This window comes from Podarcis cretensis, assembly GCF_951804945.1.
Source record: "Podarcis cretensis genome assembly, chromosome: 6".
NCBI classification, from domain to species: Eukaryota; Metazoa; Chordata; class Lepidosauria; order Squamata; family Lacertidae; genus Podarcis; species Podarcis cretensis.
The window spans coordinates 71,135,050-71,156,057 of NC_137175.1; the positions used below are offsets into that span (position 1 = coordinate 71,135,050).

Below are 21,008 nucleotides of genomic sequence, written 5' to 3' on the forward strand. Positions count from 1 at the left end.
GGCAAAAAAAAAAAATAGTCAACAGTTCTAGCCTGTGTATAGGTATGGTAAAGAGACCCCTGACCATTAGGTCCAGTCGTGACCGACTCTAGGGTTGCGGCGCTCATCTCGCTTTATTGGCCGAGGGAGCCAGCGTTTGTCCACAGACAGCTTCTGGGTCATGTGGCCAGCATGACCAAGCTGCTTCTGATGAACCAGAGCAGCGCACGGAAACGCCGTTTACCTTCCCGCTGGAGCGGTACCTATTTATCTACTTGTAGTTTGATGTGCTTTCGAACTGCTAGGTTGGCAGGAGCAGGGACTGAGCAACAGGAGCTCACCCTGTCATGGGGATTCGAACCGCGACCTTCTGATTGGCAAGTCCTAGGCTCTGTGGTTTAACCCACAGCGCCACCCGCGTCCCTATAGCATGTGTATAGACTATGCATTAAAAACAAGTGTTCTAGTCTCCCTTGATTCTGGAACAAAACGTGTGTGCGTAGCCCAAGTTTCAATATCCATGCTGCTTCCAGGTTTGGTTAGTGTGTATATGTACAACTGAAGAGAGGAAGGGAAAGGCAGGGCAGAGTCACTGCTAATCATATTGACCCCTTGCCTTGCAGAAAAATAGCGACTAGTTAGAAATGCAGAGTTCTACAATAGTAGAGGCAGCAAAATGAGTCAGAAGAACAGCTGTAGGTAGGAGGCGCCATTAAGAAAAAAAGTTCCCTCAGAAAAAAAACCACCCAGAAAGTTAAAAGCAACAATAATGAATACCATCAGGGAGTTTCTAGCCAAGTTCGTTCTGATTACAACGAGTTTTTACAAAGGGAAACATTCAAAAATGTGCAATCGCTTCTGCATTTTGAAACGATAACAGTCCGTTCTACCACCTCAAGGGTTGATTGTCGCATTATCCTGCAACTGGCCAGGCCTAAAAGGTGAGCAGGCATCATGAAAACAATTGCCTCCTCTCCCCCCCTACAGCTATAAACCTTAGGAAAAGGTCATTCATAAAAGTACACCACACATTCGAGGGTGGGGAGAATGCAACACTTACTGAAAAGAGAAAATCGGAAATATGCATAAAAATGGAACATCGTATTTGTATGCTTCCTTCACCATCACAGCCATTAGCTGCTGACAACAGGACCCCGCTTTCGATTTGCAATACTGGTCAATCTCCCTTCTACTGTTGCCTCGGTTCCCCTAGTTATTTTCAAGACCTGTCACAAACTGGCAGGACGACAGGGAGGAAGAAGAGGATCCCAGCGAGGGGCATAGCCAGGACTGGGACACACTGGAGCAAGCTGGGGATGGAGAAGTACTCACAAGTTGACAGGGGATGGCGAGGGGATGGAGGTCAGTGCACATGAAGCATGGCAGCAGGAACCATCACCAGAGCCAGAGAGGAGGCCCTGTCTCCACGAACACGGTGGGCTCTGAGGCCTAGGGAGCAACAGGAGTGGCGCTCTAGGAGGCTGAGGCAGGCAAGGGCCCCCAGCTCAGGCCAGGTGGGACTCGCTAGTTCTGGGAGGAAGCGTGTGATTCTTCAGCTGGAGTAGGCTCAGCACAGGTGAGGATCATCTGCCTCATCAAGCCCAGATGCTGCAATCAGCAGGCAAAGTACAAAGGGGAAGCAGAGATGAGGTGCTGTGTCTGCTCAACTGGTCATGTTGATGCACCTTGGCTTAGATGCTCCTGGACCTTTACGGGACTGTGCTTTGGTTTGACTCTGGTCTGTATCCTGACTGCTGGACCTTCAGACTTGGCGACTTAGATTCACCCTGGACTGTTGTTTCCTGGACTTTGCTTGTGTGACTTGGCCCCCCGACTTAGACAACTTTTTTGCTGCCAGGGGTTGAGGACAGTACTGCTTTGCTTCCCAGTGTTCCAAACCCTCACACCAACACTTTACTTTCTCTGTAGAATGAGAATTTCTAGGCACACCCCCCCTTTTTTTTAAAGAAAGTAAAATCTGATGTGATAATTTGACTTTGTTCACCTTTTTGTCCCTACTCCTGTCACGGGCAGATCTGAGAAAATGTTCCTGACTCTTTCACACTGCTATATTCCCTAATATCAAGCAAGACCATGTTCCTCTGAACCCGCCCTAGTTTCTGGAAATGATTCACCACCACCTGAAACCTCTGTATTTGTTTATCAAGCCCTCTAACATGCCATCTTTTAGGCAAGGGCAAGTAACATGGCAGTTTTCTTGACCCTGCACTGGAAAGACTAGGGTTGCACAGGAATGCAAGTTGCTTTAGACAGAGAGGTGCCATGTGGTAGTTTTCCCTCAGGTCCTTCTCCCATTATCACATTAGAATAGTTTGCTGTCCTTGTGGCTGGTAATGTCATGTTTTATGTCTCCACAAACCAACTATTGTGTTCTTTCCTCATGATGGCCACCATCTTCTGCTCATGAAGCTACTTTTCATTGGCATCTCCATGGCCAATATTAACACGTGACCTGACTCTGTCTGTATTATAAAACAGAGGTGAGCAGCTTATGCTTCTTGGCCTAATTTCATGAGGCCGCTCCCAACCAAATGACATGTGGGCAGCAAGTCGGGATGTGTGTGAGAGGGAAAGGGTGGCAGAGAGAAAGAAATGTAGGTATTAATATAAACCATGCTTCTTTTAAACAGCTACGATTTAATATTTGGCTATGCTGACAGAGGCAAAACGTTCAAGAGATTTGGCAGAACTCCTGTGGATGATTTGCAAACTACCTCTTGTCATTTCTGCACGTTGTCACCTCTACCTTGTGTGTCACATTCAATTCCTTAACCCGTTTTCTCATCTGGAAAACCAATTCTTTCTAAGAGAGGGGGGGGGGAAATAATCCACTAGACAATTACATTTCCAAAACCATTCTTCATAGTTTCTGCAAGAAAATGCCACGTCAGAAGATTTCTTCCACAACACAATGCAGCGCACCTCTTTGCACAAATACACTGCTTTATAAGATTTAAAGAGGATGTTGTTGGCAACAGCATCATTCTGAAAGATGTCTGCTTTCTCAATTAGTCAGTAGATATTTTGCATGACTCCCAACGACATTGCAAATATCTACCTGCCCCGGGGAGAAACCAGAAAGCTCAAGACACACACAAAAAAGACAATAAGACATTAACCACTGTTGGCTGTTTTTATTACAAGGCTCCAGTTAGAAACTGTATGTCAGAACTCATGGTTTTGAATAATTTACCCAGTGGATTGTCTTCACTTAAGCTAAGAGATCTCAGCATGCCCTTACTGGGGGGAAATAAAATTACACATTTCTCATCATTCTCTTAACATTACAAAATATGCCAGAAAGTACACCAGATTTTGGCTTGTACCGGTTTCTCTTTAAGTAGAATCATAGAACTGTAGAACTGGAAGGGACCCTGTGGGTCATCTAGTCCAACCCTCTGGAATCAAAGAATCAGGAATCAAGTAAGCAATGGGAAGTGCCATATTTAGTAATTAACCACTTCCCTCTCTCCCAGTCCTTTTAGTTTATCCTGACAACACATGTGAAGACAAACAAGAGGCTTTACATAAATGTTTCCAGTCCAAAAGCATCATGACTATGAAATAATGTTACTGTAATAGGTTCCCCCCAAATCAATTCAACTGGGAAGAGCAATCCTATACTCAGCCGTACACCAAGACAAAAGAGATACCCCTCTGCTATGCCAGCAGAGCGGCCACCATATCCAATGCATGATCAGCCCGGGAGAGAAATGGAGTAGGAAATACAAAAAGGCAGACAAAAGAAGACCCACAAGCATCCCTGGAAACACTGCTGAAACCCACCACTCAGGTAGGGTGCTGGCAATGGGATCTGTGGAGGGAGCCAATCCTTACAGGCTATTTGTGAGGTCTCAGTTCAATTGGCTGGCATCCAGAGTACCCTGGATCAGAGGGACCGTTCTCCAACACCAGAGATAGTCACCCTGGCTGCTCCAGGCATGGAGGAACCATTGCTCTGAGCCATCCCCCTCACCTCCGCCCATGCAGATGACAATCCCGAGTCCTTGCCACTCCCTTTCTATATGGCTATTCTCCTTCCCGCCCTGACCCCCATCTCCTGCTCCTCCCTTCCCTCCAACCAGTTATTTCCTCCAGAAGCTCTCTTTCCCTAGCAGCCTGTGTCTGGTTCTTTCCTTGGCCCAATGGCTTGTCTGTGCTCCCGTTTCCCAAGGTGTGTGGCCTGCCTAGTCGGTAAAAGAAGCATCCCTTCTTTTACGACGTGCTTCCCTACAGAGCCAGGTGAGGACGATTTGGAACCTTCATCTCGCCTGTGTAGCAAGTCTCCTCTGCTACAATGAGTTGCTGTTTGCGAGTAAATGCTACTGAAGTTCTCCCAACTCCTCCTGTGTCCTGGCCCATCGCAAGGTTTTCTCACACACCGAGTACATTTCCCAAACCCATGGGATGCTCTACAACCAGCTTCCCATACAGGTGAGGCAGGGTAGGTAATGGGCCCCTTGGGTGCAGTTCTTCCTGTGGCTTTTGCGCTCCTTTGTGAGCCGCTAATAGTCCTCTGTTTACCCAGCCTGGATTGGCCATACTGCTCCAGTTCACACAACCTGAAAAGAGGTCCAGCACCCTTCTTCCTGTCTCATACTGAGGCAGCAAGGGAACACTATCCACAGTCTGTCCCCCCTTAGCCCTGATATGTGTGACGTGATAATGGGGTTCCTTGCAAAACACCTTGGGTGGGGTGGTGGTGAGTCTGGGAACATTATAGACTTTTTTTCACCTATAGCTAAATGTGTGGGGCCTCCAGAGTTTTCCCATCCCCACGCTAAGGGGAGTGTGTGAAGGTGAGAAAAGTTATGGGGGCAGTCGCAGTAGTAGTTTGCATCATGTGCTCCCCCTTCCCTGGCTTGCTTACGTGAGTGGAGTTTGGTGTTTGTGTCCGGTGCCCCAAGGCAAATGACCTATCAGGGTTCGAAGCAGAGAAGAGCTAGCAAGGCGCTCAGCACCCTACAAGTGCTCTGGGGACAGGCTGTTTGCCAAGTGTTCCCTCTGCAGGTGAAGTGTCTGTTTCCCCTCAACAAAGCTCCCCATTCTGGGATGTTAACTATGTGTGACTTGAGGCCAGAGAGGTATTGTTTGAATTGTGGGCTTCCTAGGTCCGGTCGATAGGCTGGCGGTGCTGTGCTGTGAAATGGACGCCGAGTTACACCCAATCTAGGACTCCAGAGTTTGTCAACATGGCACTCTCTGGACTGTGGGAAGTGTCAGGGTGCAGCTCAGCTTCCACTGTAGGCTGATGTACCTACATGAGAAAGGGTAGATAGAGAGGAAAGCTTCCTAGACTGTCCAACTTGTGCTGACGGGTTAATCTTCCTTCAGTGTTAGGCGGATAATCTTAGGTTTGCTGATGTCACATCCTACCTTCCTTCTTTGTCTCCATGCCTTCTCTTAGAGCAGTTATACTTGGAGCGCTCTCTCTCTCTCTTTCCTGTTGGCTCAGTGCATCTCCACCTTAGTTAGAGCTTTCCTACCAGCACAAATCCCCCAAAATAAACATTAGCTTTCCTATGCTCCTAGACCCAGAGTCTCTCTGCGATTGTATGCAGGGTAGAATGTGCTCCTCTCACAGGGATTCCGAATTCAGCTCAACGTCTGCTGAGCATTCCACTCCAAAGTAATACAGGTGTTGTTGTCAACAACCCTCACCATCCTTTGACCATTTTGGGCTGTACTGGCTGGGACTTCTAGGAAATGGGAGTCCAACATCAATCTGGAGGGTACCGCATTGGCTCCCCTTGCTATACTTTGCCATGGTTCTCAATATGGGAGCAGCTAGTTTTCCATTGTCCGCCTTCCATTAAAGCCAATGAGAGAAAAACTCCCTCTGCTGAGTCTGTGGCTGACGTGTGTTGCACTGTCGAAAGGAGTGTGGCAGTGGATTAAAGGAGTATATGATATAATGCTAAGTGTGCTCGCCCCCCTGAGCTGCCCATGCCCTGGCCACGTCTTCTTTGCCAGTGAAATTACTCCATCAGTTCTGCCAACATATGAGGGGAGTTCGGCTGGTGTATCCGCCTGGCCAAGGGTGTATTTGGAGTTCCACCAGCATTTGGGGACGTCTTCCAGATCCTAAAGATCCTTAAGCCGGTGGATCTTTCGTATAGGATTGCGTCCTTACAGTGACTCCACAGTAGGGAAGGAATTGCTAAGGAACCTACCAAGATCTGGGCATCCGTATCTCTCTGTAAACATTTTGAGAAGGTTTATTACATTTCCAGAAAGGTTAGGTGTTTACAGCAGGTTTTTGCGCTACATTTTTATATACTGTAATAAATATATAACAGTGCCTGGGTTCAGTTCCATCGCACATTTGAAATTGAGAAGAAAAAAATAAAATAAATTGCCCATTATATATAACAACATTCCCTTTCGCTTCACGAGTGGTCGTATCTAGGTGTAAACAAAACGGAGCGAGTCATTCCAGATGAGCTACATCCAAAACCGGTGGAGGGTTTCATGATGAACTGCAAAGGCCCTGGCAGTGAGTACCTGAAAGAAAGGAAGGAAAGGACGAGAATTCAATAAATATATTTATTTCAGTAACATGAAATCGCTGAACAAGGGCACAACCCAGTAGAGGGATGTGTGCTGGTTCATTGTAAGAACGCTTGCAGCATCGGTAAAATAATACCTTCATTTACTGGCTGGCTAAAATAAAGGTGCTAAGTTACTGGCACTGTGATTTTTAGGCACATCTAAGGGCAGAATGCTACCATATCCAAGCATGTGGAGATGAAGAGGTGTGGTGGGCACACGCTAGGTAGAATCCAATCATCTGTTTTTTAAAAAACAAAACAAAACACAGAAGTTGATTTCCTGTTTCCCACCCTGGTGTGACCCCGATTTCGCAGCCTCTGCAACATGAGCACCTTGTCTTCAACTGTGAAGTACTACTCCATCTACAGTCTTTGTAGACATTGCCAGGACATCGAATGCAGCAGCAACATGCTTCTTCTGCCCCAAAGAGACATGTCTTATTGAGGAGCTGATCAGTAACAAATCCCTATCTGTGAGAGGTATGCCTGCCATTTAGGAGATTCATCTCTTTGGGGAGGGTTTTCTTGCAGGGTATGCGTATGCTGGTCAGTAATGTTCAACTCTAGGATGGGGAACCTCTAAGCTTCCAGACGTTGCAGTACCTATTTATCTACTTGCACTTTGTGCTTTCGAACTGCTAGGTTGGCAGGAACAGGGACCGAGCAACGGGAGCTCACCCCGTCCAGGGATTTGAACCGCCGACCTTTGAGCGGCAAGTCCTAGGGATGATGGGAATTGGAGTCTAATAAAATTTGGAGGCCGTGGAAGGCTGATATAACTATACACTTACATTTAACAGCTCTATTTCTTTGGTCTTGGGGAAGTGAAGCAGGCCAGATAGTCAACAGGGGATAAAGGGACTGGCGTGAAATGTTTGGGCTGCTGGATAGAAGCGTAATGTTTTGGAGTGTCGTCCGCCTTCTTGGTCTTTTGTCTAGGATAAGCGACAACAGGCAGTAATATATACGCTCTGTTTCTGTTTCCCATGTTGTTCTGATGCACAGCAGTGGCTATTTAGGGAAATGAACTGGGCCTGGAATGCAAGCACAGGCAACGACCGACTTAGGCACGTCCAGAATGGAGCCTTCGGCAAAATCAGGATTGCCTTATGTTCTGCTGTATAATCATGGGATGTCTGCACTGAGCAGAGTGAGTGTATATTTACCCTGGGGGAAATGGCTCTCCAGATGTTTCTCAACTGGCATGCTTGATGAGGCTGTTGGAAGTGGTAGTTCAGCAGTATCTGGAGGGCCAAAAGTTATCCGTACCTGATTTATACCATGCCCCCTGTACATAACATGGTTCGTCTGTGTGTTTCCCCTTCCCTGCTATATCTATACTGTCAGGGGCTCAGGAGCAGAGGCACAGGGAAGAGAGGAGATGGAGAGCGAAGGGGAAGAATCCGAGGGGAGCGTAGGAGAAGAGGACAGTGGACCAAGGGATTCCATGAGCCTCTCCGGCGAATCGGAAGATTCACAGAAGGGGGCGCCAGTGGCCAGGGGTAGGGGGTTCCCAAGGGGAACGCCCCAGGAGCAAGGGGGCAGCAGGGACTCCCAGAGCAGTAGTTGGAAATCAGGACCAGCTTCCCCACCAGAGCAGAGTGGGGGGGAAGAGTCCCAAGGATCGGGGCCAGTGCATTCCCCACCAGGGAGAGAAGATAAGGCAGGGCTGACCACACCTCCATCGGAGAGTCAGACAACGGAGGGGAGGTCAGATCCGGCCAGTATCCCGGAAGAGGGAAGCAGTGACAGAAGTAGTGTAACGGTCAGGAGGAAGGTCACTGGGTTGGCGCGAGAGGCAAGTTCAAATGTACAGGAGCGCGGGACAGCAGAGAATGAGGATTGGGAACTGGGTCCTAAAGCCCGCCGGAGGCAGGGGGAGGAGTTAAGCGACTCAGCGTCAGAAGAGTCCAGAAAGGGGGATGCCCCAGCGGGCAGGAGGACCCAGAGGAGGAGAAAGCAGCGGAAAAGGTGGAGCAGGGCTAGGATCTTAAACTGGTGTCAGAGGGGAGGAGATTCAGACGGGACTTCGCCGGTCTAGGGTTTAAGACGTAGAGCTGCGTGCTGCGGCTTTGAAATGGAAACTGAACCTCAATAAAGACGTTTGTACATAACGACAGCCTCGCGTTGGTCCTCTGTGAGCTGGGACCTAGGGGCAGCTCTGACATATACTTATGATCTACTGCAATTTCTTATTTCAAGGAGTTCAGGGTAGCATACATAGGGCCCAACCACACTCCCCCACCCCATTTTGTCCTCATGAGGAGGATAGGCAGGTGAATATGAAAGGTAGCAATTTAATAGAGTTGGAAGGGGCCATGACGGTCACATACTCCAACCCCCTGCAATGCAGGAATCTTTTGCCCAACATGAGTCTCAAACCCATGACCTTAAGATTAAGAGTCTTGTGCTCTACGTGATCTACTAGGATACCAGGTAGGCTTCAGGGCCAAGAGGACATGTAAACTGAGGTCTCCCCAATCCATAACCAAAGCTCTTGCTACTATATAATTCTGCTTCTGTAGGAGGCACAAAATGCCCTCGAGTCAAGGGGTTTAAGGGTACAGTCAAATGCTATACTTCCAATGATCCTAAGAGGACTCTAGCATGCCTACCTTTATCTGAGAGGAGCCCCAAATCCTGCATTTGCCGTATTGCCTTCATACCGCTGAAGAAATCATTGAAGGATAGAGCAGAACCAAATCTTTTTTTCAACAAAGTTGCATAATTTAAAACAATTTTTTTTGCATTGCATTCATTTTAATGTAAAGTTTGCTTTACATTTGAAAAACTAGGCATTTGAAACTCAAAGAAGTCCTGGCCAATTTTTTATGATTTGCAATTGCAAGGTTATGAACATTGTTGATCTAACTTGCATTCAATTAAATTTTGTTTCCATGCCGACATAGCAACACAGGGCAATGTGTATGTAACTATTATAAATAACTATTATACCTAAAAACTATTATACCAATCTGGGGAAAGAGGGGAGGATTTTTTACGTTTCACAAACCTCCCTCAACACAGAGAACTAGAAGGATGTTTACTTCTGCTACAATCCTACACCCGCTTATTGGGGAATAAGTCAATGAGGCCAGCTTCTGAAAAGACATATATAGAATTCAGCTGTTAAATCTCTCCCTGCTATGCTAATTTCCTAAGTATAAGGAATTTCAAATATGGCTGAGCATTCAAGTGGGCATTCCTCCCTTCTTTGAAGTTGTACAATCCCAAGAGGAATGTACCACCACATGCCTCTTCTCAACAGGTAGGTCTTTTTTCAGTCGAGGAGGATGGAGAAGAAAATCCGAATGGAAATAAGTCAGGAAATTTGGGAGACGGGTGAAGGCTTCAAAATGTTAATCACTTTGAAGAAGGGAAGGTGGGAGATGGAACATTGATGAGTTGAGATTGAAGGGGAGATTTTTAAAACAACAACAACATCGTAGTGCAACGTATTTGTTGCCTGCAGAACCAAGTCATTCCACACCTGTCATCTAGGGGCATCCTCCACACTTAAGTGTGATAGACTTGCATGCAACCGTGTACATGCACGGAACCAGGAAATGATTAAATAATTCAATCCAAACCTGGAAATGGGGAAAGAGACCTGGAGAGTCTTTGTGCCTCATAAGGAGACCTTCCCCAGAGCCTGAAGGGCACGTTAGTGAAGGGGGAGGAAGCCCCAAAGAGACCGGAGGCACAGCAGGGCTTCCCCGCCCCCACTGCTCAGCCTCCCCGCCTAACAGATGACGAGGCAGCGCAGCAGCAGAGGTCGCCGATGCAATTCCCACACATCCTCCAGCCCCTGCCAGCCCCAGAGCTTCAATTCTAGTTGTGGATATTTTTGGATACAGTCTTTTGGGTATGGATTGGAGAGAGAGCGACGGAGAGGACGTTTAGAGGGTGCTCCCCACTTTTCGCAATTTCACTTAGGCATGTGGGGCCCCGGAAGTGGGGTGATGCCTGTACTCCGCAGCAAGAGCCAGTCTCACCAAGTATTGCAAAGATGCATTCCTGGCAGTGTGAGAATGTTGGTGCCCATGCCATGAGCGCTGCCCGCTTGAAAAGGCCTCCTCTGGACCCTTCTGCACTTCGGAAATGCTAATCACACTTGGCAGTTTCAACACCTCAAAGACACGAGCAGCTTCTAGGAATCCACCCGGCACTTACACACACACACACTTTTTATTTTGAACAGGGAATGCTGAAAATATACTCCCCTCCAGGTCACATATCTCTCACGTGGAATTCACCTTTCCACCCCTGCGCTCAAACCACAAATTGTGGTTTCTGCGAAAAGACCATCTTTAACCCCAGCTACTGCACTCAGTGTGGCTGTCCTTGTGTAGTGTCCAGCATCACTTAGGACAAGAGACACAAGACTTCCATCTGTACCAAATGCCTGCACAATTTGTGTACTGCTTTCTGAAGTTTAAAAAACAACCACCCTCTGCCACATCAGCCATATCTATATTGATCATCCATCCATCCCTCTTCCAATTCAAGAACCATTCCTCCAGTTTTGTCACACACTGAAATGCTTAACTCTCTTCTCTAATTTTATATAAAGGGGCAACCAGGCTTCTGTCTCCCTTTATCTTGCTGCAGCAGCAACAGGATCAGGTCGAGCAAGGGAAAGAACTAAGGATTAAGCAGTTCCCGTTACGAAATAAATAAATGCCCGCAAAGCCCTACAAGCCAGAAACGCCATTAACACATTTAGGTACATTAGACTAAACCGGACTGTTATTTAATGAAGTTGTGACATAACCACCACCTCATTATCATGATTTTAGCAAATTGCTAATTTGCCATTCATCAATGACTACTCTGATTTATTTGCTTAAAAAGCAGGCAATAAGCAGAAGGGGAACTGGAATAAAATCATACAAACAATAATTTATCACGCATTGTCTAATGATCACCCTTTAATCTATTTCCCATTACGGATGTACTATAATTACGGGCAGTTATTAGATAAATGCGCCAAAAGTACATAAAAATAACACCTACACTAAGTGGAAGCTGCGTGACGAGCAATGCATTATGCTAGAATTGATTGCCACCACCGCACATAAATAGAGCCCACTGTTAGAAAAGGGTTACATCATGGAATGGGAGCCCTATTGATGAATGAATACTGAGCACACTCTGAAACAGTTGCAATGATTAATCCTACAAAATTACAGGGCAGCGCCGTGAGACTGTATGACGAAGTCAAGCCATTGCTTCCCAAGGCCTCTCGTGAATTTAATGCAAACAAAGACCCTGTTCTAGTGGGACGTTGTGCATGTTCAGGGTTTCCTTCCTACAAGACCAAATCCAACAAAGTGTGTAAAATGGCAGCGTTACTGCCTCAGGGTGCATTCAAAGACCATTAAATAGCCAATGGAAAGACCCTATTCTTTCTAATGTCACTAGGTTAGGGAGGAATTCTGAGTTACACCAAAAGTGTGTGTGTGAGTGGGGGGAGCTCTGTAAAAAGTTGAAAAATAAAAGGGAGGGGTTTTTTTAAGAAATCACACTGTCCTTACGAATGAAACAACCCTCTCTGTGGGGTTTCAGCAGGCGGAGTTCAATACAAGAGGTATCTTCATGCTTTTTGCGAATAGATGACGGTTAGCTACAGTGCGTAAGGCTGATCTGTTTGATCCGAGCACATAATTTCCATTAAAATAATTCCCTTTTACATTAATGATGAAAAGCAAGAACAATTTTTGGTCACAGCTGATCAAAATTAGATTACTTCTCTACTGTGATAGCATATTAATACCACACATGTTTTGCTTTGCCGCAGCAGAGTTCTCTCTGCCCTACCAAATACTTCTCTCTCTTTTTTCCAGCTGGAATTAATTTACTTCCATGCTGGTGGAAAGAATTACACGATAAAACAGCAAGCAAACTTCGGATACCCGAGGAACAGGTCTGACACCTATTGTCTCGGATAATGCTAAAGCAGCCAGCTCAGCCTTAAAAAGGTATTTAGATTTATAACTCTGCAAATAGATGCAAATAGGTATCGGTTACCTACAGGAATTAAAATGGCTGCCCTGAATGCTCCCAAATAGCCTGGGCAAAGGTATTAAGTAGCATAAGCCATAACACTCCATGTCAATGCCTTTAGGTCACAACCACTGGTTAACCAGCATTCCAGATGTCAAAAGGCTGAACTTCCCTTCAAAGCAGAAGCACTTTTATAGCTCCATGTTGATTCACTCCACCCCTGCTCAAAAACAGCAGACTTAAGAGCCGCCACACATAATGGGTGGTAGCCAACTAACATGTCCGGTCAGCTCAAGGATTTATGCTTGTGCAACAAAACTTTCCTCCCCTTGTCTCGTCCCCACCCCCACCCCACCCGTGCACACTCTGCACTTCCCCCCATCTGCTTCAGATGGTTGGGGAAACCCTGGAACAGATTTAAAGCATATACACCTGAAAGGGTACACTCATCAAATGTGCACACTATATTATAGGCATCCCTACAGGCAGCTGTGGTTACAACTGCCTACTGACTTTATGTGCAGTGTCTTGTAACATGGCCCTCAGCTGAACTGAACAGGTTGGAGAAAAGGGATTCTAAAAATAAAAATGAAAAAAAGGCACCACACTTGGCATAAGAAAGACAAAGGGGAGTTCCTCGGGAGCAAGCCTAAACTCTGCTCCATTCAAGATTTTCATTAGTCCTTGTAGGCCAAGGGTGGCTCATGTAATCCGCAAAGAGCACCAAGTTAGGAAGCATCTTTGAAGAGGGGGATCAAGATGCATAAATAAGGACAAGAATGGAGATGTCGTGCAGAATAAATTAGACGATCCCATGAGCTGAAATAACAGAAATGGATTAATATGACAGTGCAAAGTGTAGCTTGGTGCAGGAGGGAGCCTGTGCCATTTTTAAAAGCCAGCTCTTCAGGCACTGCAGAAATGTTTTCTCTGTAAATTTTTTCACAAGATTTATATGCCGCTTGTAATAAAACCTCAAAGCAGTTTTAGGGGAGGCCACTCGAGGACAGAGCAGAACGTTCACCCTGTGCCTGCACACAGATGTGTCATTTGCACCAGCACAGATGGTTGGGTAGAAATTAAACTGGAGTCAAACTTATGCAAAGTGGTAGAGCAGTATGAAGTTCAGCAAAAACAAAACAAAAAAACCTTCCTGAATTACATGTGGAGAACCCTGCATTTCGAAACCCTTAGATCAGGAATGGCCAAACTTGGCCCTGCAGATGTTTAAGGACTACAATTCCCACCATCCCTGACCACTGGTCCTGTTAGCTAGGGATGATGGGAGTTGTAGTCCCAAAACATCTGGAGGGCCAAGTTTGGCCATGCTTGCCTTAGATGAACAAAAAGAAGGTACTTTATCCAGAGACAAACCACCGAGCCATATAGCCTAATCTTGTCTCTTTCAACAACCAGTAGCAATCCAACAGTCTCTTTTCACTGACGATGTCAGGACCTTATTATGCAAATAAATGCCGAGCGCCCCAAAATGACAGCCCCTTTCCCAAATGCTCATTCGTCCATGAAGACACGCTCTTCCACATCCAAATCTGATTTTGGCCATTTCAAGTTTACGATCCGTGAGAGCTAAATTTGTCTTTTTGTGTAGTTTTGTTGTGCGTGGGGAAAAAGGAGGTGGGGAGAGAAAGTAGACACATACTTTCCTATGCCCACTTGAAAAGCAGTTTGGCGAATGCACCTAGAAGACTATCTGTTTTCCCTTCAATAGGAGCAGAGGCAGCCACGCTAGAATCCAGTCTTGAGATCCGAGAGTCGACAAGCGACGATTAAAACTCATTTCCAATGGAAATGCTGGCGACTAAATGCATGGTTGTTTAGCTGCCAGGAAGAAATGGAAAAGGGACATATAACACTAAAATTTCTGAGTACTTAAGGGTGGGGGGCCATTTTGCAGATAGGAAGTTAAGGAGAGGAATCCAATGAGCAGATCTTAAAATGCTTTGGGTCTTATCACACGATAAGCAGGTTTGGAGCAACAGGAATTCCATTTCCTCTCCTCCTGTACCCCCTCAAAAACAACAACCATGCAACAGAGGGTCCCCCAGCACTCTGGAGCCTATTTTGAGGGCATTTGGGGAGCTGAAAAGGACAGAAGAGGAAGCTGTGTTACATTCATGGAAGTCTGTTGTGCAAGAGGAGCTACAAGGCTGTTGCATACAGCTCTTGTAGGTCATCTATAAGATGGTGGAATTCTGATCCCAAGAGACCACTGCTCATCCCTGTTATCTTTCTTAAGGCAAATAAGAGTGTTTCTTTTTAAGCTAGGTTTTTCTGTGAATTACTAGTGGAGCTGCTCTTCCTCTCCTCCTCAGTTTGTTTGGGGAATTATTATTTTTTTAAAGCCAACGTGTGATATGGCATGGTCATTTCAAAATGCATGATGTTGCTACTTTATCCCTGCGTTGCATCTTCTGCCAGTTTGAAACTTAGGCCGCATCCAAAAGAACCACAAGTTACAGCGTTTCGTCAGGAAGCCAAGAGACATGCACTAAACAAAGCAGTAGGACCGCAGGCGTAAACCCAACACCTTCATGAATACCATGCTGAATGCACAATAATGGGTTTTGTGTTTTTTTTTTAAAGATGTCTGGAGGTGCCCTCAATCTCACACACAAATGAAGCACCAGCTAAAGAAAAACAAACTCACACTTCACATAGCCTGGAGTGGTTTTGCATCGAAAGGCTCCCTCATGTGGTGGAAGCACTCCATGACTTATGAGAAAGTCTAGACAGGAGACTGGCAGAGTCCCACACTTGTTCCTGGAAGTTCTAGAATGGCTCTCTGGGACTCATGGTCCTTTCCAACCAGGCAAGACAGTGCTTCTAAGCCATCACTATGTGTGCTTCAGGGCTGATTTGTTGAGTGCGCAGAAGAACATATTCATTTAAAATCAGGGGTGGGGAACCTGTGGCCCTCTACAGACTTCAAGCCCCATCCTCCCTGACCACTGGCTGGGTGTGATGGAAGTGGGGAATCCAACATCTGAGGGAGGGCCGCATATCCCTCACCCCATTTATATGGGCCTGTTGTTCCACAGTCTGTTTTCGTGAGGGAAGAAATGAGCAAGCTCCCTTGCAGTGGATTGCCATATGCTAAACCAGGGTTTCCCAAACTTGGGTCTCCAGCAGTTTCTGGACTACAACTCCCATCACCCCTAGCTAGCAGGGCCAGTGGTCAGGGATGATGGGAACTGTAGTCCAAAAAAACAGCCAGAGACCTAAGTTCGGGAAACCCCGAAAGTATGCCCTGTAAACAACTGCTAGGCTGAAACATCTATTGATGTATTATTTGTGTGCTTTCCAACCTGAGATTGCAAAAAATAATAATAATACATAGAGCAACCTAATCAAATCCATGCCACCCTGCATTGTAATTAATGTTAGATTATACGAAGCCAAAATAAAGGAGGTGTGTATACCTTGTGTCATCCCAGTCTGGGTAAACTCCAGTGAGGGACCCTCTGGAATCGGCAGAGTATTTGTAAACCACTAGCAGGCACTGTTTACAAAGATCTACTATTCGTTGGCAACACTGGATCTGATCGTCAGTCACCGCTTCTGTGCTTCTACTGAATATCGTCTCCCAGGAGCTCCTGTTGGCATGGAAACAGACATGACCTCATGTTTTCTGTCACAAATGGCAATCTAAAAGCTTTACTGCTCTACAGGAGAGATTTAGCCATGGAAGAAGGAAGAGGAATAATGCACGACCTTGCCCGTTTACAGTAAAGAGCCTACCCTATTTCACCAGCAGACGGTAGGAAATATAAAACACAAATGAGTAAGTTAACCTTCGGCTTTGGGGGGGGGGGAGAAGCCCACAAGCCAGTTGTTCGGCGAGCGTCTCAAAGCTTCAATGGCAGAACCCTTTAGTGTCAGCATAAGATACACCACATTGACGTTGCTTTCATCAATGCAGGGTGCATGGATTAAGGGTTTGTGCAACCACCTGAAGTCTCCAACGGAGCATCATAACAGTTGCTAAACAAAACCATGACTGGAATATAGACCTTCATGTTGGACAGCCATTATATTAGCTTATAAAGGGAACAACAACAAAAGCAATGTTTTACTGGAATAAAAAAACAACAACCCTAAATGTGATGTGTCTGTAAAGGATCCTTGTTGCTGAGTTGGATCCTCAGGAGAAGCATCCAACTGGATAAGCTTTGGTTGGTACATGCCAGACATAAGAGCGGATGGCCCAGTTTTTGCTCAGTGAAGTCACAAAGCTTGCCCTTCTATTCTTACCAATAGATTTCCCAATATATTGGTCTGATACGTGGACCAATAGATCCCAACTCTGGCTGCTTGGAAGCCTATTTTGGCATTGTTGTTTAGTCGTGTCCGACTCTTCGGGACCCCATGGACCAGAGCACACCAGGCACTCCTGTCTTCCACTGCCTCCCACAGTTTGGTCAAACTCATGCTGGTAGCTTTGAGAACACTATCCAACCATCTCGTCCTCTGTCGTCCCCTTCTCCTTGTGCCCTCCATCTTTCCCAACATCAGGGTCTTTTCCAGGGAGTCTTCTCTTCTCATGACGTGGCCAAAGTATTGGAGCCTCAGCTTCAGGATCTGTCCTTCCAGTGAGCACTCAGGGCTGATTTCCTTAATGATGGATAGGTAATCAGCCCTGAGTGCTCACTGGAAGGACAGATCCTGAAGCTGAGACTCCATTTTTTAAGCGCTGTTTAATAAATATGTGCATGAACTGATGTTTTCCAGAGAGAGTATTTGTGCAAACATGCTTAGGGTTTCACGGCCGGTCTCTCCCAAAAGATAATGCACTCCACAGTTGCCTTTTCTTCGCCACTGGTGCTCTAATGGCCGGGGTGGGGGGGTGGGGAGAAGCAACTCAAGAGTGGATTGAAGGAAGATTTGGATCCTGCATATTCCCTCAACACATCCCTAAGAAGGGAGGGGAAATAAATATGCCAAGCCCTGGAGCTGCCACACTCCTTTCCCATCCAGTCACACATACACATGCCTCTCTTGCCCTAGCTAACATCCACTCTGCCTGCCATAGGGACAGAGCAGCAGGGATTCTGGTTGCAAAAGTTAAGGCAGTAAAACACCCTAATCTGTGCGGTCTCAGCTCAGACCATTAAATTGAACAGGACACAGATGCTGAGGAGTTCCAGGAGGTCCCATCCATCCTTATCAAAAATTCTAAACCATCACCATTCTAGGACCAGAAGGAAATTCTGAGAACATTTAAGATTTAGTAAGGAACTCACTATGAGAAAATAATAATAATAATAATAATAATAATAATAATAATAAACCCTCAGCAGAGACAAGACAAAAAGAATGGTGCTTTTAAGTTAAGGAAAGCCATGACAGTTAAAAGGTAATATATTCCTTCTTACCCTGAATTGCAGAAACAGTTCCACAGACCTTGACCATGGCTCCATAGCAGGCGATTAAACACACGATTAAGGAGTCGGTACAAATGTAAACATTCAACATCTGAAACTCCCCAGACACGCTGCAGAACTGAGCGGGTGCTCGCTTTCACAATATCTAAAACCTGGGGAAAGAATTATAGTAAGCAGATAAATAAATAAATTAAGGATTACTTAAAAAAAAACAAAAACTTGAAGACCAATGTTGTGCCAGCAAGCCTCTAGGAATAAATACTTAAAATACCAACGACAAAAAGACGACGATGAAAGGCTAGGTTTTAAAATTTGACACATGGTTATGGCAAGTGCCTGCAATCGAAACAAATGAGATCAGATCAAAATTTTATTAGGCGTGTGAAGAACATTTTATCTCACCCATTTGCGAAGAGAATAACAAAAGTACTTTTTGTGGATAAGAAAGGGATATTCATAAGGAGGATGAACAGGTTTTGACAAACTCTGCGTACACTTTGATTTCTCTGAATTGTGCATCAAAATTTTCTGCTAATCACAACTAATCACTCCCACAGGGGTGATTCCAGATTTACATAATTTGAGTGGTGAGCCCATTTACCATGTTTTGCTGAGATGTGTTCGTTTTTTTTCTTAAAGGATCAACTTCAGAGAAACCCCATTCTTCCTGTTTTTCAGCCTAAAGCAGCTAAACCCAGCACTGAGAAGCCTGCAATGTCATGAGGCCAATGCCCCCTCCATCTCCATAGCAGGTTTTCAACTTTTACAAAACCTAAAATGCTTCTGTTGGCTGCATTTTCATGCATTCTTTGTTTTTGAATAAAGCAAGGAACGAACGTTCAGTTGAATAAATTTTGTGCTGCACTTTGTTGTTGTTTTTTTTAAAAAAGGCAAACAGCCTGTGCTTGACACACAGAGGAAGGAACGAGATGACCAAGCAATTAATTAGTGTTTAATTTGCTGATCATTATATCGCCGGCATTTTAAGCACAGGTGAAAATGGGCTCACCCCGTTGCAAAAATACATACTTCCGGTTCCTGTTTTCTGCTACTTGAGTACCTGAAGGAGGTCTCCTGGTGGGACAGAATCACAGCAATAGCCCCCAAACAACAGCAGCACTGTTGCTTACTAGTAAGAGGAGGGAGAGGGAGGGATGAGAGGAAGGGGGGACGTCAGGGCTGCTTGAATGAATGCACCACTGCGAGGACCAGATTGGCTCTGCCAAGGCATTCACACAGCCCCTACCTAACCCCATTTTCTCCTGGTAGGTGGCAGACGATGCTGCTGTCAGGAATCTATTGCTGTGGCTCGCCCCTCTGGGAGAACCACTCCTCTTCTGCACCTACCCTTAATTGCATTTTACAGACTAGCACTACAGTCCTTGTTTTCAAAGTTTCAATGCTGTCTTTCCACCTAAAATAGTGCCCACATCCAGTTTAACAGAAGGAAACGATGGTCTAATGTAGCCAAACCCTATACAGTGGTACCTTGGGTTAAGTACTTAATTCGTTCCGGAGGTCCGTTCTTAACCTGAAACAGTTCTTAACCTGAAGCACCACTTTAGCTAATGGGGCCTCCCGCTGCTGCTGTGCTGCTGGAGCATGATTTCTGTTCTTATCCTGAAGCAAAGTTCTTAACCCGAGGTAATATTTCTGGGCTAGCGGAGTCCGTAACCTGAAGCGTATGTAACCAGAAGCGTATGTAACCCGAGGTACCACTGTACACTATTTTTAAAAAAACAAACAAACTGAACTGGGAATTTCTTACCACTGTGTTTGGCTTATAAGAGCAGCTGGGGAGAAAAGAGCTGCAAGGTTCTCGCATAAACTCTAATTTGCCTTTCCTTTTTTGTGTGTGTGTTTCAACATGTACCACTCTGTCACCAAGCTCAATCCAATCTTTTCTGCCATTCAGCGTAGTTCTACCTCTTTTTCCACAACCCAGCTAATAACTGTGGGCCATAGGGCTGGTTTCTTGGACTAAGGTTGCAATGCCAAACCTGCTTACTTGGGAACAAGCACCAAAGAACTCAGTGGGACTTACTTCTGAGTAAACATTGATGGGATTGTTCCGTGAGTGGCAATAGCAAGGGGCTTTAAACGGCGTGTGAACTTTTGCCACAGGAATCCACCCCGGGGATACATGCAGAGCTTGGGAAGATAAATTAAAACTCCCTTCACATGAAATCAACTCACTTTGCCTTAGGACACTAGCTTTCAATTCATTTCAGTGTGCTGACTACAAGTCACTGACTCAGTTCTTGGCACAATTAACTTATCAATTCCAATCTTCTGTAAATGAGGGTTAGAGGTTCATAGGCTAAACGCTGGACCAACAGCTTCCACTCAACATCAAAATGTGAAACCATAAGCATAAGATGATTGCAGGGACCGTTCTGTGCCTCTAAGGCTAATTGCATATGAATTTAACTAAAGATTCTGATTTCAAGAGGAACTTATTTAGGAAGGCATTCAGCCAAAAAAAGCAGGGGGAGGGAAGCTGGCAGGGTGGGGAAGGTAAATTAGCACTTCTTAAATAGACCAATATAGACGGATGTCAGGATGCACAGAAGCCCGAACATCCACAGGTAAGTTTATATACAATGTATAGGAATTAAGATTCACAAGGGGAAAGGCCACTGCACAATTTCTGCAATTGTGTTTTCTATTGTGATCTCCACCCTCTGCGAAAAGAAAGGATATTTTGCCCCCTAAACATGAAAGATTGTAGAACAGCACACATATGTGCTTTGTAACTACAATCTGCTGTCATTTATAAAATAAAAAGAAGGAAGTTGTCTTTTTTTTTTTTACTTCCCTGCAAATTGCAGATTACAGTCAAGCTGAAAGGTGCTGAAATCGGAATACAAAACCCCCAAGGTAGGCCCCCAGACCGCACTGTGAATCCTGCTTGTGCAGAACCTTCATGAGAACAATCTCTCCACATTTAAGCGCCTACACAAGGAAGTCTTGCCCTTTTGATCCATCTCTATTTTTTTATGGCAGGCAGATTGTGAGGCCTGCTTTGCACAGCCATTTTTACAGGACT

The 21,008-nt window shown here is 45.5% G+C and overlaps 1 protein-coding gene and 1 long non-coding RNA gene across 5 annotated transcripts in view; one reads left to right on the forward strand and one right to left on the reverse strand.

Annotated features, from left to right (window-relative positions):
* Nucleotides 1-6,194: 6,194 nt before the first annotated feature.
* TTLL7 (tubulin tyrosine ligase like 7) overlaps nt 6,195-21,008 on the reverse strand; it is an 81,966-nt gene continuing 67,152 nt past the window's right edge. For all 4 annotated transcript variants that reach the window (XM_079981272.1, XM_079981270.1, XM_079981271.1 and 1 more), the window contains 3 exons: nt 17,951-18,111; nt 15,998-16,171; nt 6,195-6,504 (listed from right to left, as the gene is read on the reverse strand). In XM_079981272.1, coding sequence (XP_079837398.1) covers nt 6,390-6,504; nt 15,998-16,171; nt 17,951-18,111 — 450 coding nt within the window. In that variant the 3' untranslated portion in view covers nt 6,195-6,389. The remainder of the gene's footprint in view (nt 6,505-15,997; nt 16,172-17,950; nt 18,112-21,008) is intronic.
* Nucleotides 16,179-18,811, forward strand: LOC307218901. Its single transcript, XR_013840096.1, has 2 exons — nt 16,179-16,359; nt 18,599-18,811. It is a non-coding gene; the product is annotated as an uncharacterized lncRNA (long non-coding RNA).